The following is a 20769-nucleotide window of genomic DNA, read 5'->3' as shown; positions in this document are numbered from 1 at the left end:
CTTAAAGGTTTGGCGGGAAAATTACAAAAGAGATTTCAGACATTGTATTTGCCAGACTTTTTATTTTTAGGTTCTCAGGTCTATGCCCACTGAATTCTTCTGAGTATTTATTTTCATGTTACTGAACAACTAAATTGACAGTAAACAAAGGTTCTTTTGTCCCAAGTGTTTACCCCACCAAGTAGCAGTGACAGTGACACACACTTGCATACCCACTACTATGCTAAGATGCTGTGTTGCTACGTGCTTTGCAAGACACAAAAGAGAGGGGTGACCTGTCTTCAAGGGGCATCTATGGAGAGAAGCTTAAAAGGAGTCTCTGTGGTCTAGTGATTTTGTAATACATCAAAGGAGCTACAAGGTTGAAAAAAATTAGTGAACAGAAAAGAAAGTCTGGATTTGGGATGTATTAAGTATTTTTAGGATAGTATATGGAAATAAAAATTACATTCCTTAAAAGGAGTGACAAAGTTTAAACTTAGTAGTATCCCCACCCAGACATAGGGGTTCATTAGTGTTAACTCCACAGCATGTCTCACTGGAGAATTTTAGGGTTATAGTTCCCTCTTGATTTGTTTTGAATTTACTTGTTTCCAGGAAAATGGACTGTAGTTACTTGATCGCTAACCCCAGTTAGTTAGAAGATTGTCCTTGAACAAGTCACTTGACCTCTCTGGCCACAATTTCCTTATTTGTAAAGAAGAGGGTATCCAGATATCTCTGAAGTGTGTTAAAATCTGAGGAACTTAATAGGTTTTAGGTTCTTTCTCTGTTTCTAAACATCTGTCTGAACTCTATAGCCCAGAGGAAGAGGAAGTCCCTGCTCTGTGGCTTCTTTTTTTTTTTTTTTTTTCCTTATTTTTTTTTTTTGGCTATCTTCCCAAGTGGCACTTATTTTTCTAAAGAGACATTAGCAGATGTCCATGAAGTGATCTGGAAATGACTTAAAATTCAATAGTTCTTAGCTCTGGGAGCTTTGCCATTTTCCATTGTAATGCAAGCAAGAACGTTAGAGTAATGTTAAAATGCTTTAATGCTGATGAGAATGTGCTGCATACGCTCTGGCCATAAGGTTTCAGCAGTAAACAATAGCCAGTTGCTGACACTTGGGAGAACCAGAATTGAGGTGAATACATTATCTATAACCAAAAGCGAGCATACGATGAATCATGCGCAAGTAACTGGGAAGACAGTTTCTCCTAATGAAAAACCATCCTCTCAGCTCCCGGGCTCCTTCTGGAAAGTGCACAGTGTCTCCTCATCAAGTCTTAGGGGGAAGGGGAAGCAGCCTCACAGTTTATCCCACAGTAATGACATCCGACTCCTTAGTGCCTTCTTCACAGCTGCAGTGCACACGGTACAAGTTCCTATGAAGCTTATGAAATGGCTTTAATTGCCAGTGCCATGCCAATACATTTTAATTACTGTTTCAACAATATAATTAAGTTTTGAATTTATGTACTCTTATAACCAGAGTAGTTTGCTGAGCTGAAGAAATGAATACCAATGTTAATGAACCTACTAATTGAAGCAATATGCAGAGTAAAGATGCCGTTATTTAAATAATACCATCGTCACTTGTCCAATAATTTTAAAATACTAATTGCAGTAAAATTAAGAGGTTTATGTATTCAAAAGAAAGAGTTTTTTTTTTTTTAAACAGACCATAAAACCTGGCATCCACTCACCCTTGGTATTCTGGTGTTCGTGCTCTGATCAGTGAGCTCACCACGTTCCTCTTTAGGATGCAGCTTTAACTTGGTCTCGTTTCGGTATTTTGTACTTCACAGTTATAAGAGAACAAGTAATCTAATTTTCTTTGGCAAAAAGAAAAACCGTCTAAACGGCAGTGATTCTGCCTGTTCTGCAGAGATATTTTAGGTTCTTCCCAGGTTTCTGAGTGGCGTGGGGAATGTGTGGATGGAGGAATATTAAATGATGGTGTAATGCTGTACTTACTGTAAGACACTGGCTTTTCATAAAGCAATAGACCTCCCTGTTGCCTGGATGTAGATATTTCAGCTTGAAATTCCTAATGCTTGCTTAAAGATAGCCAGTGTGACCGCAATGTCAGCATCAGAAAGTCTGGCAGAAGGGTTACTATATGACCTGCACCAATGATATTCTGAAACTGCTATCCCCAATTGATACTGATCTTTAGTACGGTGACAGAGAAAAGGACAAATGTGCTTAGAATCTGTGTCAAAACTTGCATATAAAAGAGTAGCATTATGTAGAAATGCAAAGGTTCATTTTGGATTTATGTTTATATATGCTGGGCCTTTACTGGAATTGAAGATATGAAATGATGATCATACTGAAGATCTTTAATTAAGAAACTTTTTTTTTTTTTTATGGCCGAGAATGGATATTGATATGCATCAAAGAGAGGAAGATCTGTTTATCTCTTAAAGGAGAAAGTTCTATTTGAATGCGTAATAAGACCATTGGGTTTGAATTTTAAACTTATAGTTACAGTCAAAGGTTTTCTTGATTTTTTTTGCCAGGTGCCAATTTAAAAATATGTTTATTTTTAAGAAGAAAAACCTAGATTACAAAATGTAAGCAGACATTATATCTGGATATTTGGTCTGTTTAAATTGTGTGTTCATGATAGACATAATTTCTTTGAGTTAAATACTCCTGAAAAATTAATTATATAAAATGTCAACCACAGTTGACATTGTAACTGTAATTTTTATATAGTTTTCTGTAGTTTGTCCCATTGATGTTTAATTTTATAAATTCAATTCAGTACAGCCAATGGTTTTTAAGCATCTATCTTGTGAGAGCATTAGCCTAAATGAAATAATGGGTTCTATTTTTCCTCTTTAAAAGGACATAAAAGAATATACCCCAAAACATAAATTCAAAAGCCTCTTTATAGGGGAAGATGATTATGAGATTAATTTTTTCATTTCTATTTCACTAACTTTGAATGCAAGCTACTAAGGTAGTAACAGAAAGTCATTTTACTTCTTAGCTAATAGGTACAGAATAACCAAGTTCATGGATTCAAGTTATGATGGCAGGAAGTAAATGTGATTGACACATCTATTCTACCAGGATTTTCTTTGGGAATCGCCTCCAAAATATATTTATCAGTTTATGAAGTAGAAGAAGGAATGGATTCAAAGTGTAAAGAAGATGAATGTAGTTGAGAGTATGGTCCCCATGACAATGCACCTGTGCCTCACAGGAAGTTATTTTCTGTTTCGCTAGAATTCTGTTGGCAAGTTTCCATTCTATGCACATCACCTCCACTTCCCCCAAGACTCAGAGAGAGAGGAACGGCAGTGAGAAGGGGGTGATAAGAAGAACAAGCTCAATAAAGAAGAACTGGTTTATAAATGGTCTTGTTGTTGAGTAGGGATATGTAGTGAATAGTAGTGATTGCGGGGAGGATGCTCTTAATAAAAATAGAAAGAAGACAGAAAATGTAGGGCTCCCGGTCACCAAGAGCTTATAGAGAAACAGACAAAATAAGGAGGGGAAAACTACTGAATGTTACATTTTACTGGTGACAAAAATAAAGCACTATAAAGGCTTGGTTAGGGTCATCTGTAAAAGGATACTTTTGACCTGCGTAACTGTGAGAATTTCTTTATGCTGCTGACATGTGTTTTATCCCATTGGCTTTGATCAAATCCGTGTGATAAATAAGTTAGTTGCTCATTAATATTTTCTTGCCTATTGTCACTCATCAGTGTCACTGCCTAGACAGAGCAGAGAAATGGGAGACATGAAACTTGTTTCTCTGTTGTCCTCTGCTGCTTGGGTCGCTCTACTGTCCCTAATTGTCACCCAACAGATGTGAGACCCAGAGCAGAAAAATGGAACAATGAGCCAACATAAGATTTCTTGTTTATTGTTAGAGGGTATATCACTTTAGCATAGTCATTTATTAAATGGGCATTCTATTGTAGTATTAATTTGTTGAGAAATGTGTCTCCAAAGATGAGACACTTAATTTTAAATTTGATACTTAATATCTTCTTAATTATTTAGAGCGTGGTCTCATGTTGGTTCTATTGACACTTTGGGGTAATTTTTGGTTGTGGGGCATTGTCTTTTATGTGGTAGGATGTATAACAGCATCCCTGGACTCTACCTGCTTGATACCAGTAGCATGCTCCATCCTCAGTCATGACAACCAAAACATGTTTCCAGAACATTGACAAATATTCACCTGGGGACAAAAATCTCTCCTAGTGAGAACTACTGTCCTGTATCAAAGGACAATATCACCATACATACTGTCAATGTATTATTTTCTGAGGTTAAGACATATGGAAAGAGAGCTTTGGTCATTATTTAAAATAGTTTAGTATTTGGTCAAAATTTGGTAAATTAGTTGGGATTTGGTTACGATACTCTACAATGGGTATGGAGAAAAATTCATTGCACGTTGAATGCATAACTACCCACATATGAGAACACACATTATTCAGGTGGACTCAGTCTGCCTTGTGAATCTTTTAAGACTTTTCTGGCCCTGGTTATTTTCCCAAGCTTTCTCTATAATTATGCCAGGGAAAGAGTTAGGTGGCATTAATCAAAACCAGACAGTGGACAAGACAAAGAGCTAGTATGAAGAAATATTTCTCTTAGAAATTCCTGGAGGGGAAACAAAAATTGATTAGGAAAAAGTTCACTGAGTTCTGTTGAAAGATAAAAAAGATTGAAAATGAATAAGGGACATACAAAAGCAATTTTTTTACATGGTTTATCTAAGGATATCAAATGTTAAAACCAAGAGAAAGACAAAATAGCTGTGTTTCAAATTTAGCATCAAAGATATTTAGAAAATATACTGAAAAGTATAAAAATCCTTTGAAGAATTGTATAGAATGGAATGGTTAAATATAGTTATCTCAGAAAATAAAACCTAAACTGAATCACCAATAGTACCATAAAGATTTTATGCCTCCAGACTCTGTAAGTAATTTTTTCCTTTCTAGAATTCTGTTAGTTCTCTAGTATTTTAATATATATATATATTATAAAAATTTTAAAGTATTTTTCATTATTCTTGAGTGCATTACAATCTTCTTTTATTCCAGCGTTTCTTGTTTGCTACAATAACCCCGAGCTAACTTTTTTCTATTTTGCTTAACCAAATATACCAGGGGTCAAATATTTGAACATTTTACTGTTCTGTTGAAACAGTTTAGATTTATTATCTGAGCTATTGATTTTATCATAATATAATTCAGTGGAAATGGGCAAATAACCATTTTATCTTGCTTGAAATACTGGCAAAGATAGATTAATATAAAAATTATTTTATTATTTTTTAACAGTACCTTTATAAATAGTTAGAAGATATTCACTCGCAGAGTGACTTTTATGTGGGAGAATTTTACAGAACAGAACACCAGGCAAAACTAAACTAACACTTTAAAGTTCTTAATCTGTGTTTACCTCTAGAGCATAGAGGTCAGTCTGAGACTAACCTAGATCTGTTGTCATGAATTCAGTAGTCTTCAAACTTACCTTGCAATCACGAAGAGTACACAACTGACTCCCAAACAGGCTAAGAGCACATACATCCAAATGTCAGGAGACAGGGGGTTGAGAAAGGAGAAGACTCCTGGATTGGTACCATTGGGCTTCCGGTAGAGAATGCTGATGCCCAGGGTCATGAAGGGCTTGGAGAAGTCAATGACTTTCTCCCGCACGTAGGTGATGGTAAGAGGAGCCACCGCCAGGTCAGCTCTCTGCAAAAGCAAGGTCAAAATCATTGTCTTAGTTGTTTAGCTTTCTGGCAAACGTCCGGACTTTTCTTGGGTACTTCTAATCCTGATTCCCAACTCCAAATATTTCTCATGCAAGAAGCTTTTGTGATGACTGGGTCCAATATAATGACAGTTGATTTATACAGTTATGTTTATGAAAGTGTTGTGACAACATGGATGGATATTGAGATAACTGAGCTAAGTGAAATAAGTCAGCCAGAAAAAGTTGAAACCCATATGAATTTACTCATATGTGGGATATGAAACTGAAAGCAATAAACAAACATGACAAACAGAGACTCATGGACACGGACAATGGATTAGTGGTTACCAGAGAGAGAGGGGGAGGAGGGAGGTGTATAATATAAAAGGAGTCAAATATTTGGTGACAGAAGGAAATCTAACTTTGGTGAACACGCAATGCAATATTGTGTGGTGAACACACAATGTCATATATATATCTATCTATATATATCTATATCTATCTATCTCTATATATATGACATTGTAAAATTTTACACTTGAAACACATTATTAAACAATGTCACCCCAATAAATTTAATAAAAACAAAAACAAAACAAAACATACATAAAGTATATTTATTAGGAAAGAGAAGCCAGAAGATGTGAAATATACACAGACAGGCAGGCAGGCAGACAGATTATATACATTCTGGAACTAAATGAGGGAAAAGGCTGTAGAAAGATGCCTTTTAAAAAAGCATGCGAGAAAAGCAAGGAGGAGCAACTTGGTCATAAAATTTGTTGACAAGACAAGATTTTTCTCTGAGCTGCAAACTTCAAAATTTTTTATCTCATTTAAGAATAACTCAGGTTTATTCTTCAATATGAAAGATAGTCCATACATTTTTATCTTCAATTTTTATTCTTATTTGCCCTTCCAACTAAGCAAACTCCATTTCCTGGTTGTTTTCTCCTACTTTTAAAATCATTTTTATGATTCAAAAAAGTAAAATATTTCTTCTGACTTGACTCAACAATTTTTTTCTTTTTTCTTTTACTTTCCCAATGCATTTTTTCAGACATTTAAAATCTATATATGGGAGATGTGTTTTTGCTTACATGATCTATAAGTTCTTTGACCATTCCATTCCACTCTCCTTTGTCATTTTGGGCTCCATATTTTCCATCAGGGACAAGTTTAACATCATAAATAAAACCCAAAATGTTTGACAATTCCTTCAAAAGGTCCAGGCAATATCCTTCAAATCTGTCATTTCCATATAGGGGCTTGTCAGATTTCCTGTACATTACATAGGGTTCTTCCTATACAAAGCAAAACAGATATGAACACTGTTATAATGGAAAGCAGAATTTACTTCCACAAGCTTCATCAACAATTAGGAATTATAAAATATTGGAAAATAATTTCTAAGATTTGAGAGTGCTGAAATCAATCACTTACCTTCCTCCCTTTGCTAAACTCATCCATCTTACACACTCTACAAATACAGAAAACTTCATGTATTACTCTCTTCCTCGCTCTTTGAGAATTTTTTTTGTCCACTGCTGAGGGCAGAGCTGAGAGTAAATGGTGTGACAGTGACTCAGTCACGTTTAAATTTTAGATCTGGCAGGGAGGACAATGGGGGACCAGATGTCTAGATGTCTGGCCTCCAGCTGTACCCACAGCCAAACTTCCTTTGCATGACCCGCCCTTTCTCCTAGCTTTTATATAAGAGCTTCATCTACTAACAGAAAGGAAATCTAAGTCAGCAAGTATATCCTCTTGTTCTTCAAACTTCCTATCTACTAAATATTCTTATTTCCTTATCACTCAGGTAAATGTCATATCAATTTCATTATCATTATCTACATATTTTTGGTTGGTATCTTATTCAAAGACTGTTTCTATGTTTTCTTTTTATCCCTAGCTCCATTTTCTTATTTGAACTCATCTCAGTTACCTACACCTGGTAATTCTTTGCTTATACACTTACATGATAAATGCCCTATTCTTTGAATAATGGGCATTTCCTTACTACCATATATCTATAAACTTAGTCCTCATTTGACTAGTTAAAAATTTATAAAATTCTGTTAGTTACTATACTATGTAATTTTTTCTTTTCATTATATATTTGTTCAGCCATTTAAGACCCATTTAGGCTTACCTTCAAACAAACTGATAGAAATAAAAAACTATGTTTCTATGAGATAGTTGCAGAGAAAATATTCACCAAAAAACAAACCATTTTTGATTTTTGATGAACAATTCTCAGAAGTTAACCCTCTTAGATATAAATAGATCTGACATTCTAGACTGAATCAAATAAAGCAGGTACATCTGAAAGTGAAGATTTTAGACATGGCCACTCCTGCCCTTTATCCTTTGGGTTAGGTTTGGGAAAGAGGGAGAATAAATAACCTGTGGATGAACAGTGGCTAGACGAGTGTATGATTAAGGTTCCAATAGGAAGCAGGAAGTGCCTTTACCTGCTCTTTGAAGAGCAGTTAATAAATGGGCTATTTACAGAGGAGTGAGCAGGGCAAAGGGAGACAAGAAGGATGGAGGTGAGAGAAAGGGTAGGGTGTAGATACCCAGGGACCAACATTATCTGGAAGCCTGTACCACTTAGGGCTGAGGTAGGCTAGAACAACGAATGCTCATAGAGTCTAGTATAGCTAGAGTCAGAAAGCAGGATTATTTATAGGATAGAAGCTTCCAGATTGCAAAAGACAGAGTTTCTGACAAAGCCATAGGGAAGCAGGGAAAGCCATTTTCTTACATCTCTTCTCCCACTTTCTTGGTCTCTTGCCAGAATCTCCCCTTGATTGACATTAACCAACAACCAGAGAGCAAGGCACACAAATTGGGTGGGGCTAGAGAGCAGGGTAGAGCAGAGGTGAGAGTGGATTGGAGGCGAGAGATCTTTTAGAACGTTGTTGGAAACTTGTAATTCAGTCCAATTACCGGTATAAACAAACACATGTTTTTAATGTCCCAAATTAAAAACAGACATTTGCAGACAGAGTTGCTGGCATAAAATGAGGTAGTTATAGAATATTTCAAGGTCGAGGGGAAGAGTCTGGACAAGAGGAATCTGGATAAGATGTCCCAAATTTCAGTCAGCTTACCAGAATGGTGGTTACGATGAGTGTTCGGTTAGCCAGTGAATCAGTGATATTGTTGGACCTTTCTCTGTTCCCATCCGTCATGTTAAGCCCACTGTTGGAGTTCCAAATCCCAATCTACACAGAACACAGTTCATTAGAGGCTGCTGGCTGTCGGCGATGGCATTTACACTAAGGAGCGGCCCCTTCTACACCGGGAATAGACACACGAGGTCATGGTCTGGGAAGAGGACACCAGAGCATCACAGTGGGAGCTACTGATTGCAGGAAAGTGAAGCAATGGAGGAAACATTCTGCAGATGGAGCAGGGAAAATGTGCTATTCGAGGTGAAGGGGGAGGTCTTTTGTTTTTTAATTTGTTGAGCTCATTCTTTTTCAATTAGAAGTTCTTAAATGAGCATCATTTTTTTTTCTTCCAATATGTATTGGTCAAGCACCTACTCGTGTGCCAGGCACTGTTCTAGGCATTGGAGGACATAGCAAGGAACAAGACAGACAACAGTTTCTGCCCTTGTGGAACTTGTAGTCCATCGATACAAACCTTACATTGCCCAAACAGAACCATCAGTGCCTTTAACATGTATAAGAAATAAGATAGAGGGAGCAGAGTGGATGGCGGAGAGACTGGGCAACTAGAAAAGAAAGGTAAGTGGAAGAAAAGGTGCGGGCGAGCAGCAGACTCAGTTCTGGGCTTCTCCATGAGGAGCCAGTGCAGGGAGGAGCGGGGCGCATCTTGTGGACAAGCAAGCGTACAACTCTGTTTGCGCCTCTGTTCTGGGCTTATCTTCTGTTATTCATCTGTTTACCTGTCTTGTCATTCCACTTGACTCTGAACTCCTTCACTGAGGGTATACACTTTGATTGCTCATAGATCTTTGTATCGCATAACTCCTGCTGGCGATCGGCAGTCAGTGAAACCCACAGCTCTTTTAAAAAATAATGACCCACAATTTTCTTCAGTGTTAAGCCCTGTAGAAGTGGATCGATGCATTTAGCCTCTGGAAGAGCCCAGGGAAAGAGCCTGAGGAGGTTGCACTATTTGTCTATTTGTCTGAAGCCTTCTATGGGCATTTACTGCCAGCTTAGTGAGAGGAGATGTACATATGCTTCGGAGCCAGCCAAACCTAACTGCTTTGTGACCTTGGACAAAATGCTAACCTTCCTGAGCTTTGGTTGTCTAACTCTAAAAGACATTATAGGGATATTGAGACGATCAAATGAGAAGATGCATAAGGATGTGCTGGTACATATTAAGAGCAACACCAATGTCAATAATGAAGGACATCCTAATGACTGCTCCAGTCATTTCCTCAAGCTTGTCCTGTCGTCAAAGAACTTGGAATCGTTAATAAAATTCTTTTTTTTTTTTTTTTAAATTTAGAAGCAGGTAAAGTAAAGGAGCTATGAAAAACAGGGACAGTATGAGAACACTAACATTTGGACAAACACTGAGGTAGATGAGGTTGACCGATGCTTGATCCCTAAATAGATTCCCCCAGTGGGAGGCCATTGGGTCGGAGGGATAGAGTATGAGCTTCACAGACAGACTTCTGTCCAGATCTTAGCTTTGCGCATTACCAGCTGTGTGACCCTGGGCTAGTTAATTAACCCTGCCATGCCTCAATTTCTTCACCAGCAAAATGGAGATAAGAGGCTTTTCTGGTGATTAAATAAAATATCACCTATGGGAATGTTAGGTCTCTTCTTTCCTATTTCTTTACTTTGACTTACTGCCTAAATATAGCAGCTGGAAATTCATTTAGCTCAACAAATATCCTTTTGAGAAACATAAATACTTTTAGGAAGTTTCAAGGATTATCACATATTCACACAGCAATGCAAACTATTTGAATTTCACTGTTTTCTTTCTGTACTTAATGAGAGTTTGTTGGTTGGTGAAATAAGAAGACCTGTCTAGGTAAATGGGGGCTGGAGGTAGTTTTTGCATTTGAAAGTATTTTGATGCTGTCTGTAAAGAAGTTGCTAGAAGCAGGGATTGGGACATAGGACTTTTATTAACCATCGGTTTTTCTAGGATCAAGCATGATGGCCCTCACTAACACAGAATGCACACAATATCTATTAAAGATGCTTCAGTTTTCTTCGGCTGGCTTATACCTCCAAAAGGGGGACAACTTTTTCTTCTCTCCTTTTATCTCTGTCTTCTCTCCACCTTCTCTCACTTTTTTGGAGGCAGAGGCTCTTCCCGGAAATATAACTCAGGCTAAACACACCAGGAGTCTATTGGTTTTGATCCAACGCTAAGTTTTAAGTTGTGAACAACTGATGTTTAACTCTATAAACACTGTAAATTGGGCCCTGGTTGTACTTGTAATTAAACCTTGACTTAGGCACTGGGGAGAATAAAACCTAATTTTTAATTAAGTATTGAAAGTTGGAGAAAATGACTCTGTTTGTAGCCAATTTATTAAGTAATGGAATGGGTTCTTATTTTCATTAATGTCAAGTGTGTATTTAAAAAAAAAACTATACTAATATTTGAAAATGGCAATGTTGAACAGGCTCACAATATCATGCTATTTTAAAACACAAACTTGAAATTGTGGACAAGTACACCCCACAGCTTAAAGCCTGGCTGTTATTTCTTTTCCCAGCCCTACTAAAAGTGCAGAGGGTTAGATGCCATTGTAGCTGCGTTTCCAGTCAACTGAGTCCCAAAGTCTCATTCAGCGTGAACTTTCCTCCATAAAATGAGAAAAAGGAGAACATATTTTTTGACTACTTGTGGAACAGAATTTCCTTCAAATCTAGACTAAAATAGTATCAAAATAGAGTCAAGGTCAGGCTATTCCTGGGAGGGAGATGGCAGACATATGCAGTTCAATGACCTCAACCTTCCATTTTTAAATCTGTTAATCAGCAAAACAAAATTGTGTGTGTGTGTGTGTGTGTGTGTGTGTGTGTGTGTGTGTGAAACCTTAGTAGTCAACTATCTTTACCTGTTAATTGAAGTAAATGAAGACATCAGCAAATGCATGTCTCTTTCTGAAGAAGGAAGGTCTCATGAGCCATGTGTGTTGGGGCGAGAACGGAGTCTCAGATGCCTAGACATTTAGCATTTCATTTCTGTTCTTTGACCTCAAATTTCAAAATGTTTAGCAAAAGCAGACAGCAGTAATTTACCAGTGAGAAGTAGCGCAGGGTGCATCAGTTATTTGTGGGGAGAAACACTCAAAAGCTAAATTGCCTGCTCCTGCCTATTTTCACTTTGTAAACGGGCATGTGGGAGTCACCATTTATCATCTAGGACAACTGTGGGAAGTGTTTTCAGCGTGCGCCCAAATGACGTTAAGCAAACTTTTATTTTTTTTAAAGGTGATGCACAAAAGTATGTTCAGAGAGTGACTCGTATCTATCTTCCAAACCTAGAGAGTGGCTCTCATAGACTCAAAATCCAAAATTGCTAAGAGAGATAAACATCTAGAAAAAAAAATTATCTGTTTCCTGTATCATGAGTTGTATGGACACTTATTTTCGTGATGGGCTTTGTAAAGATTGCTCTATTCCTCTTATGGAAAGAATTTCAGGTGGACTTTTCTATACCATAAAAGGTCAGAGTGCAGAGGAGAACTTTTAAAATTGGATTGCGAAGGGGGTCAACCCTTTTTTAAGTTGGAGTCTTGTTGGCAAGGGACATGTGTTTGTGATGGATAGGTCTTGTGTGCTAGCGTTTGAGTTACTGTATATTGTTGATGGGCAGTCATAACACAAAATGGCACACTGCAGTATATACAGCTTACAATGTGGGCGATGATAGGTCAGCAGGAAGGCAGGGACACAAAGGCATGGAGGAAGAGCAAAGCCAAGAAGTTACATCTGGGATGTGGGGCTGTTTATTGCAGTTTAGTGACAAATAAAGGACATTCCCTCCCCTGTGTATAATTTAAGAGTTTGAATTCCATCCCTTAGGATATTTAGTTTGAATTAATTCAACATTGCATAAAGTGCCTGGAGTCTCAAGCTGGATTAGTGTAATAAGCTTCTTTCTGGGGGCCAGGTGGGTTCATCTATTTATTAGCAGCGAGGAAACAGACTGCCTTCTGTGTGCCTTTGGTAGCCTGATTCATTGAAGATTAAAACAAGGTTGTTAAACCTGTGTTTGTTTTGTTTTGTTTGAACTTAAAAGGAGGACATTTTTGAGCTTGTCTAGTGAGTCCTACCAAAAGGGAGACGAACTTTTTGATACAGGAGAAACTGTGTACAATTTCTGTGATCTAACTGATAATTCAACAGATGAAAATGAACCTAACAAAACTGTTGAAATTGAACAACCTGAAGGAATTTAAGGTCCACCTGTCAATCAACAGATATTTTAGCAAGTAGTTTTGGAGAGAGGGAATGAAAAACTTGGTTTGCATATCACTGGGACATTTTCCTGATCCAAATGATTTTAATGTCTAACATTGGCTTATATAATAAATCTGTGCACATTCATTGACAAAATGATACTATAAAATAAACTATGAAATAGTAGGTATTATCATTAATAAGCTAATCTAATTTCCCTTCCAAAGTCTCTAATGTTTTTGACCTTTGAAAACTGTTGTTCTAAAACAAATTGTGAGACAATATGCACTGACAAGGTACTACACAAAACAAAGATAACTCACTAGAGAAGGAAATTTTTGAAAATGGCTCATATTTGGTTGTGATGACTTTGAAGGTGATGTCCTAGCCTTCTGAGCTGTAACCTATTTGACTAGTCTGATGGATCAAATCTATTGTTATTTTCACGTACCTTAGGGAAAATATTCAGTGATTTGAGAAGGAATTTGAGACCAGCGTCTCATTCTGTTGCAGTTACCTGCTAACAGAGACTGATCCTGCCTGGGAGAAACAAAAATAATCTTGGGGAAAATATATAATCCATCATTATTTAATCCATCGCTAGCCTATTCTCAATTCGCAGGTAATGTTGTTGAGAGACAACATATTCAATCACCCCGGTTCTCCTTTTACAAAGAATATCGCCTCTAAACTGCAATTGGAGAGCTACTGGTTTGGAAGAACCGGAAAGAGGCCAGCTTTGCCTTTGACGTTCCCCACCCCACCCCCAGATCCTGCAGTTTTTGTCAGAGTACGAACCTTCTTCCACACTTTATATAAGTGTTTAGACACTTCTCCAGCAGCCTTGGTTTTCAGAGGGAAAAATAAAAATAGCACTTCATTAAAACAGAACATGGAACCCAAAACATGTGAGTGCTCAGAATGTTACGTTCCCCACCCCCTGTCTGAAATCCTGCATCATAAATCAGCGTAAAGCCTAAGAACAGGTACTGGTAAGGAGATGATCAAGGATTTGGGTCTCACAGCAGTTACTTCTACTTAGCAGGACCATGACCTGATTTTCACTTCTTCTTTCACATGCTGAAAAAAGATTTTTAGTTCTTTTGACTATGTACAGCTATGCCGCAGAGTTAAAGGGTCTTCATTATCCCTTAAGAAGACCTGTTCAAGGCATTCATAACCAAAACCAGTCAGTCAGTCAGTCAATCAACACACACACACACACACACACACACACACACACACACACACAATTCTTAAGGGAGAAAAAACATGCTCAATGACTTATTCTTTGACTATGGACTTCTAAGCAGTAGAAACTTGAGTGAAAGTGAGAAAATGAGCTGCTTCTAACAATTTTCCCTGTGAACCCCAGAAGAGGCTGACGAGAAAAGATTGGACATTTCCTCCCTTGGCTCCCAAGGGAGATGGGTCGTCTTCCCCCATTGCCTTGAAGGCCCAATCAGCCTTCTCAGGAATTGAGCCCAAGTCACCTGAAGAGAGAAAAGTTATTGCAAACAATAAAGAGATAAGAAACAAATTGAGAAAACACTTTCATCTAATTTGATTTTGCCTTTGATGGAAAAATACCAATAGAGAATGTTCATAATATTGCAGTGCATAACTAGCTGTGAAAGTACGACAAAAGCTTCATCTAGTTCATCACCCATCTGAGCCAAAGAGATATTTCCTTAACAGTTTTTCTTCCCCATTTAGTTCTGTGTATTAAGGGAAGTGGAGAGGGAGAGAAAGAGGCATGCACAGAGAAGCAGACATTTTCTTAAAAAAAAAAAAAAAAAAAAAATTCTAGGAATTTAGTCCATAACGGGTATTCTGGTTTTCTTTTGTTTCCTTCAGCCTATATCTCATATTTTGTTATGGGGCTAGGTGATGCCTTGTGCTTTGCTGGAGCATGCTATGCTACCAGATGAGCGAATCAGAGTGAAGAAGCTCCAGGCTCAGGCAGGGAGGGAGAGAAGGTGAGTGAGGACAAGAGAGAGGGCATTTTTAAAAAGGGAAACCTGAATATATAATGTGTAACCTCAAAGCTGTAAACTAATTATCCTCCTCAAACATTTCAACACCAGTGGTCGCCTGCCTTCTATTACATTCAGCCTAATTACTACTTGTTTGTTTTAATTAAGCTATTTAAGGGGTGGGGCATAGTTAGGCCCTAAAAACAAATGTGTCCCAGTTAAAATCAACAAAACAGAAATGGATTATCTCATTTAAAATTTAACCCAAATATTTCAATTAAGTAAGTAATTGTTCTCCAATCTTTTACATTAAGCATACCTTCTTATCCTCAACAAAAAAATGTTAGATTATAGAGTTTTGTTGTCCAGATGATTATTTTGAGGGCTTCAAATTTTTTTTTCTTTCTTTCAGGGTCTAATGGTTGAAATCTTCCCAGTATAAGTGTTAATTAATTCCAAATTATAGTTGTGAATACTAAAATTGTATATACCAAGAAGCCAAATTCTATTGCTATTATTATTTAACTAAATAGTTTACATTTGAATTGCTCTAACTAGTAACTAAAATGGAACTTTAAACTGTGAGAGATTGAGAATTACATCTAAAGTAAATTGTGAAATCAGAACCTAATATTAAAATACATTTTTTAGCATATTTCCTCTTAAAATTAAGGATGCAGTTAGTTTGCTCCAGTAAGCCTTTTCTACCATGGCTTATTCTGTCCCTCTATCAGAAATCTCAAAATGAAGTATAATTAAAATTAATTTCTGAGTAACCCTTGGATACCATTCTGAGGATAAATTGTTGACAGCCTCTGATTTTTAAAAGCTAAACCTACTTTCTTCAGATCTTTGAGAAATGGGGCTAATGACACCCATCCATTGGGTTATATATATGAACCAACATAATCATATTCGCTATATAAACCACGTCCTATATAAATGTTCAGCAGCATTGCTATTAATAACACATATAATTTAAGAATCTAGCATGTCGACATCTATCTACAGATCTGGGGGAGAGATCTCAAAAGCTGGGCATAAATGAACATGTTGAGAGACCCATTTTATCATTCCTCTACTTGTATTTGCAATTAAAATGCTTGAGCAGCACTCTTTATGTTGTTTTTAAATTTCTTGTTGAGGAGGTTACCTTTTCAGTTCCATCCTCTTTGAGACTAATAATGTCCAGATCAAAATCCTTCCTCAAGCCATCGGTTTTATTGAAGGTGATACGCCCAGTCAAGCCATCCCACCGAGCCTGTGTACAAAAGGAACGTGACATTATTGTTTAGCACTTCTAATCCTAACACCATCAAAACTGCAATTCCTCAAATTCATCACAGTATCCAATTATTCAGTTTCATCGTGGTGTTATAAACCATTGCCTTGGTTCAGTAACTCGATAGCAGAACACTCCACCGTTTTATTAGCACTCATTTATTTTGTCAGTTCTAACATCTTAACATCAGTCAAATCTGCGATAGTGCCAATCTGAATGGGCAGTATGGAAACAATGACTGTAGAATAGTCTGCACGGGAAGTAAACAAAGTCTGGGAAGTCATAATATTCTGTTTTCCAAGGTCAACCCGAGGCCCTTTCAAACCACTTCCCAGGGGAAGTGCCCCCTCCTCCCATTTTTTCCTCTGTGAAAAGGATATTAATTCAATGGTACATTATTGAATTTTAAGGGTGTTTTCCTAGGTCGATTTCGGCCTTCCAATGTCATCTGACCACTACATATTTTCTTGTGGCTGCTGTATTAAATTATTCTAAACTTGGTAGTGTGTTCTCACACATTACAGAGAGAATCACAGAAACGTGTTCTCTCACAGTTTTGGAGGCCAGAAGCAGAAGTCCAAAATCAGTGGGCAAAATCAGCCTCGGAAGGACTGTGCTCCCTCTGGAGGCTCAAGGGAGACCATTCCATTCCTGCCTCTTCCAGTTTCTGGTGGCTGCCAGCACTCTTGTGTGGCTGCTTCATCCAATCTCTGCCTCTGTGGTCACGTTGCCTTTTCTTCTGTGGAATCTCCTTCTGCCTCTCTCCTATAAAGACACTTGGGCTTGCATCTAGGACACACTCAGATAATCTGGGATAATTTCCCCACCTCAAATATCCTTCATTTAGAAAAAGGAACCCTCATACACTGCTGGTGGGACTGCAAATTGGTACATCCACTATGGAAAACAGTATGGAGGTTCCTCAAAAAACTAAGAATGGATCTACCATATGATCCAGCAATTCCTCTACTGGGTATTTATCACCAAAAACTTGAAAGCCTATATCTGAAAAGATATTTGCACACTGGTGTTCTTAGCAGCATTATTCACAGTGGCCAAGACATGGAAGCAACCAAAGTGTCCTACGATAGATGACTGGCTAAAGAAGCTGTGGCACATGTAGACAATGGAATATTACTCAGCCGTAAGAAGTGATGAAATACTGCCATTTATGACAACCTGATTGGACCTTGAGATAATCATGCTAAGCGAAATAAGCCAGACAGAAAAAGTTGAAAATCCCATATCATTTATATGTGGGATATAAACCTAAAAGCAACAAATGAACAGGACAATCAGAGACTCATGGATGTGGACAATAGACTAGTGGTTACCGGAGTTGGAGGTGGGGGGAGAAGAAAGGTAGACAGGTTAAAGGGGGTCAAATATGTGGTGATAGAAATTTAACTGTGGGAAGTAAACACACAGTGTAAATATGTATATGTCTTACAGTTAAGGTGTACAGCTGAAACAATGGATTTCGTAAACCAATGTCATCATAAAAAAAATTCTTCATTTAATCATCAAAGCTCTTTTTTTTTTTTTTTTTCGCCATCTAAGGTAACATTCACAGATTTCAGGGATTAGGACATATACCTTTGGGAGAGCCACAATTCAGCCTTTCACATGTATCAACATCATTTCAGGAACTAAAAAGAACAGTAGTCCGCCCTTCACAGAACTCACACTGGACTCTTTGGTGTTTTCAATAAATAAAAATGAATGGCCCTGGGGGTCCCGAACCTCAGCCTTTAAGCTATTTTTGTAAACCTTGTCTAATTTGACATGACTTGCAAATGAGGATAAAAGAGAACTCAGCCCTTTGCATACACTTAGTGTTTTTTTTTTTTACCTTCCTAACTTTACCAAATCTTTCAGACATATGTAAGATGTGAAGAAGATCTTAAAGAGTTATACTTTATCTACAGTATTTACCCATTTGGCCAAGAGGCACGGCAATGCAAGGGAAAGAGTAAAAATTGTCACAGAGCTAGATTTAAACCTAGGAAGTATGACTTTGGGCAAATTATTTAACCTGAGCCTGAGTTATCTCAGATTTCAGTGTTTGATTTCTGCAGGATTTTTTAGAGATTTAAATGGCAGTTAACACAATTCTCAACACACTGAAAGCATTTAAATTTTTAACGATGATTATTTTTATTACTACCTCTTATTTTCTTTCCCCACATTTGTAACCGTAGAGTTTGGCTTTAATTATCTCACATGTCAGGACTCACATATGTAGCCTTTTCTGGACTCCTTTGAATTTTATTTTACAAATCAATATTAGATTCATTGTCTCAAAATTCAATTTTTATATACATGCAATTTCCCCCAACACATAATGTACATAACGAACTCATGACACCTACAAATTAGTCGAAATCTTGACTTTATATTTGAGTTTGTAATGGTTAATTTTATGTGTCAATTTGACTGGACCACGAGGATGCTCAGATATCTGGTTAAATGTTACCTTTGTGTGTGTCTGTTAGGGTGTTTCCATTTGAATCTGTAAACTGAATAAAGCAAATTGCCCTCCCCATTAGATAATGTGAGTGGACATTATCTAATCAATTGAGAACCTAAACAGAACACAAAGGCAGAAAAAGGGAAATTTTGCTCTCTCTGAGACATGATTCTTCTCCTGTTCCTGGACTAGGATTTATACCATTAGCAAAATTCTCCTCTTATCTTCTCTAGGACAGAAACTATCTGGGAATATAGCAACTAGCAGTTTACAGTTTAGTAAGAACAAACACACTAATGTGTTTCAGTGAAGCCTCATGAGTGTGAGGATAAAGATTTGCGCATAGTAATTGAAGAAAGTAGTATAGAGAAGACGTACTTATCCCAACTGCAGGGGAAGAAAAGTTCAGCAAAAATTCTTTTCTTTTCTGGAGGAAAGGGAGCCTGAGCTCTCAAAGGATGAGAAGTTAGCCAAGCAAAGATTCACAGCCTGAGAAAAAGCAAGAAGTACGGAATAGACTATGTTTGCCATGGATCCACAATGCGAGGTCAAGAACGGTGAGAAATGAGCCTGTGAAGGCAAGTGAGCCTGTTCATAAAGGTGTTATGAATCATGATGGTTTGCTCAGACTTTGCTCTGTAGACATTTGGGGATCACTGGAGTGTTTTAAAGCTAGGGTGTCATGGGAAATATGCATTATAGGAAGATAGTTTTAGCAGAATCGGGGAAGATGACCCAGAGAATGTCAAGACTGTAATCAGAGGGTTAGTTAGCAGATAATTTCCATAGAACAAAATTTATAAAAACATTCACAATCCCACATATGGACATAGAGACTGTGCAGTTCCTTCACCTCCTGTTCCAACCTACACAGCATTAAATACTATGGACATAGTTCCACAGTAGAGTGGACAGAGCTTTAGGAAGAAAGCATTGTCATTGAAATTCTTATATATAGAGTATATTATCATATCAACTTAATTGTCAGGAACCAACACAATTAGCCAAAACTTATTTTCTGGCTACCGTTCAGATGGAATGGTTATCATGATGGAAGTTAAATCAAATTAATGTCAGGGTATGATATGTGGACAGGGAAAGTCTATAATTTTTTATCTAAGCCATCTATATGACCACATAAGGCATGAGTTGCTTAAGTGCCATTCCACAGAAAGAGAAATGCTTCTTTGGATCCTAGGAATCCTCTTTCAGAGTTTGCTACCAAAGGACATTGTAATGCCAAACACTAGCTCCAGCTTTAAAAAAGAGATGGGATGAGTTTCTGTTTGTTCTTGTTTATTCGTTGCTTTCATTTTTATATTTCACATATGAGTGAAATGGGCCTCTAATTTTTCTCTCTGAATTATTTCACTTAGCAGATAGTCTCAGGATCCATCCACATTGTTGCAAATGACAGTATTTCATCTTTTCTTACGATTGAGTGATATTCTGTTGTATATATGTATCACATCTTCTTTACCTAGTCATCTATCAAAGGTCACTTCCATTGTTTCCATGTCTTATATAGAATTGTGCACTTGAAACCTATTTAATTTTATTAACCAATGTCACTCTAATAAATTTAATAAAAAAGAAAAAATGAAAATCAAAAAGTAAAAGCAAGAGAAAAAAAGAGATGGCACATTTTTATGGTCAATAGTAACACCTGTTGATTTACTTGCTGAAATACAAGAGATCACTTTCTCTGCATTGGGACCAAAAAAAAAAAAATCGATATTGAATGCAAGTAAGAAACATCCTCCTGTGTATATTTACATACACCTTTTGGCATCGCGGTATCCTTTTCCTCCCCACCATAGACTCCTCCCACTTTTGGTGCTCTGCTCACTCCTTATTTTGCAAGTCAAGACTGGTTATATAGGTTGATGGGTTAAATGA

General features: G+C 37.3%; 1 protein-coding gene and 1 long non-coding RNA gene across 6 annotated transcripts in view; one reads left to right on the top strand and one right to left on the bottom strand.

The window, feature by feature from the left end:
- The window catches only part of GRIK1 (glutamate ionotropic receptor kainate type subunit 1), a 330275-nt gene that overhangs the window by 38250 nt on the left and 271256 nt on the right, over window positions 1-20769 (bottom strand). For 3 of the 5 annotated variants that reach the window (XM_016152124.2, XM_016152126.2, XM_016152121.2), the window contains exons 8-12: window positions 16272-16379; window positions 13941-13985; window positions 8838-8951; window positions 6822-7025; window positions 5497-5720 (exon numbers count right to left, since the gene is read on the bottom strand). In XM_016152124.2, coding sequence (XP_016007610.1) covers window positions 5497-5720; window positions 6822-7025; window positions 8838-8951; window positions 13941-13985; window positions 16272-16379 — 695 coding nt within the window. The remainder of the gene's footprint in view (window positions 1-5496; window positions 5721-6821; window positions 7026-8837; window positions 8952-13940; window positions 13986-16271; window positions 16380-20769) is intronic. The other 2 variants (XM_016152125.2, XM_016152122.2) reach the window with 1 other exon arrangement.
- The window catches only part of LOC107514426, a 116295-nt gene that overhangs the window by 17076 nt on the left and 78450 nt on the right, over window positions 1-20769 (top strand). The gene's annotated exons all lie outside the window — the stretch shown is intronic.

This window comes from Rousettus aegyptiacus, unplaced genomic scaffold, assembly GCF_014176215.1.
Source record: "Rousettus aegyptiacus isolate mRouAeg1 unplaced genomic scaffold, mRouAeg1.p scaffold_m13_p_4, whole genome shotgun sequence".
NCBI classification, from domain to species: domain Eukaryota; kingdom Metazoa; phylum Chordata; class Mammalia; order Chiroptera; family Pteropodidae; genus Rousettus; species Rousettus aegyptiacus.
Note: the sequence above shows the minus strand (reverse complement) of the source record. Positions and strands in the feature narration are given on the sequence as shown.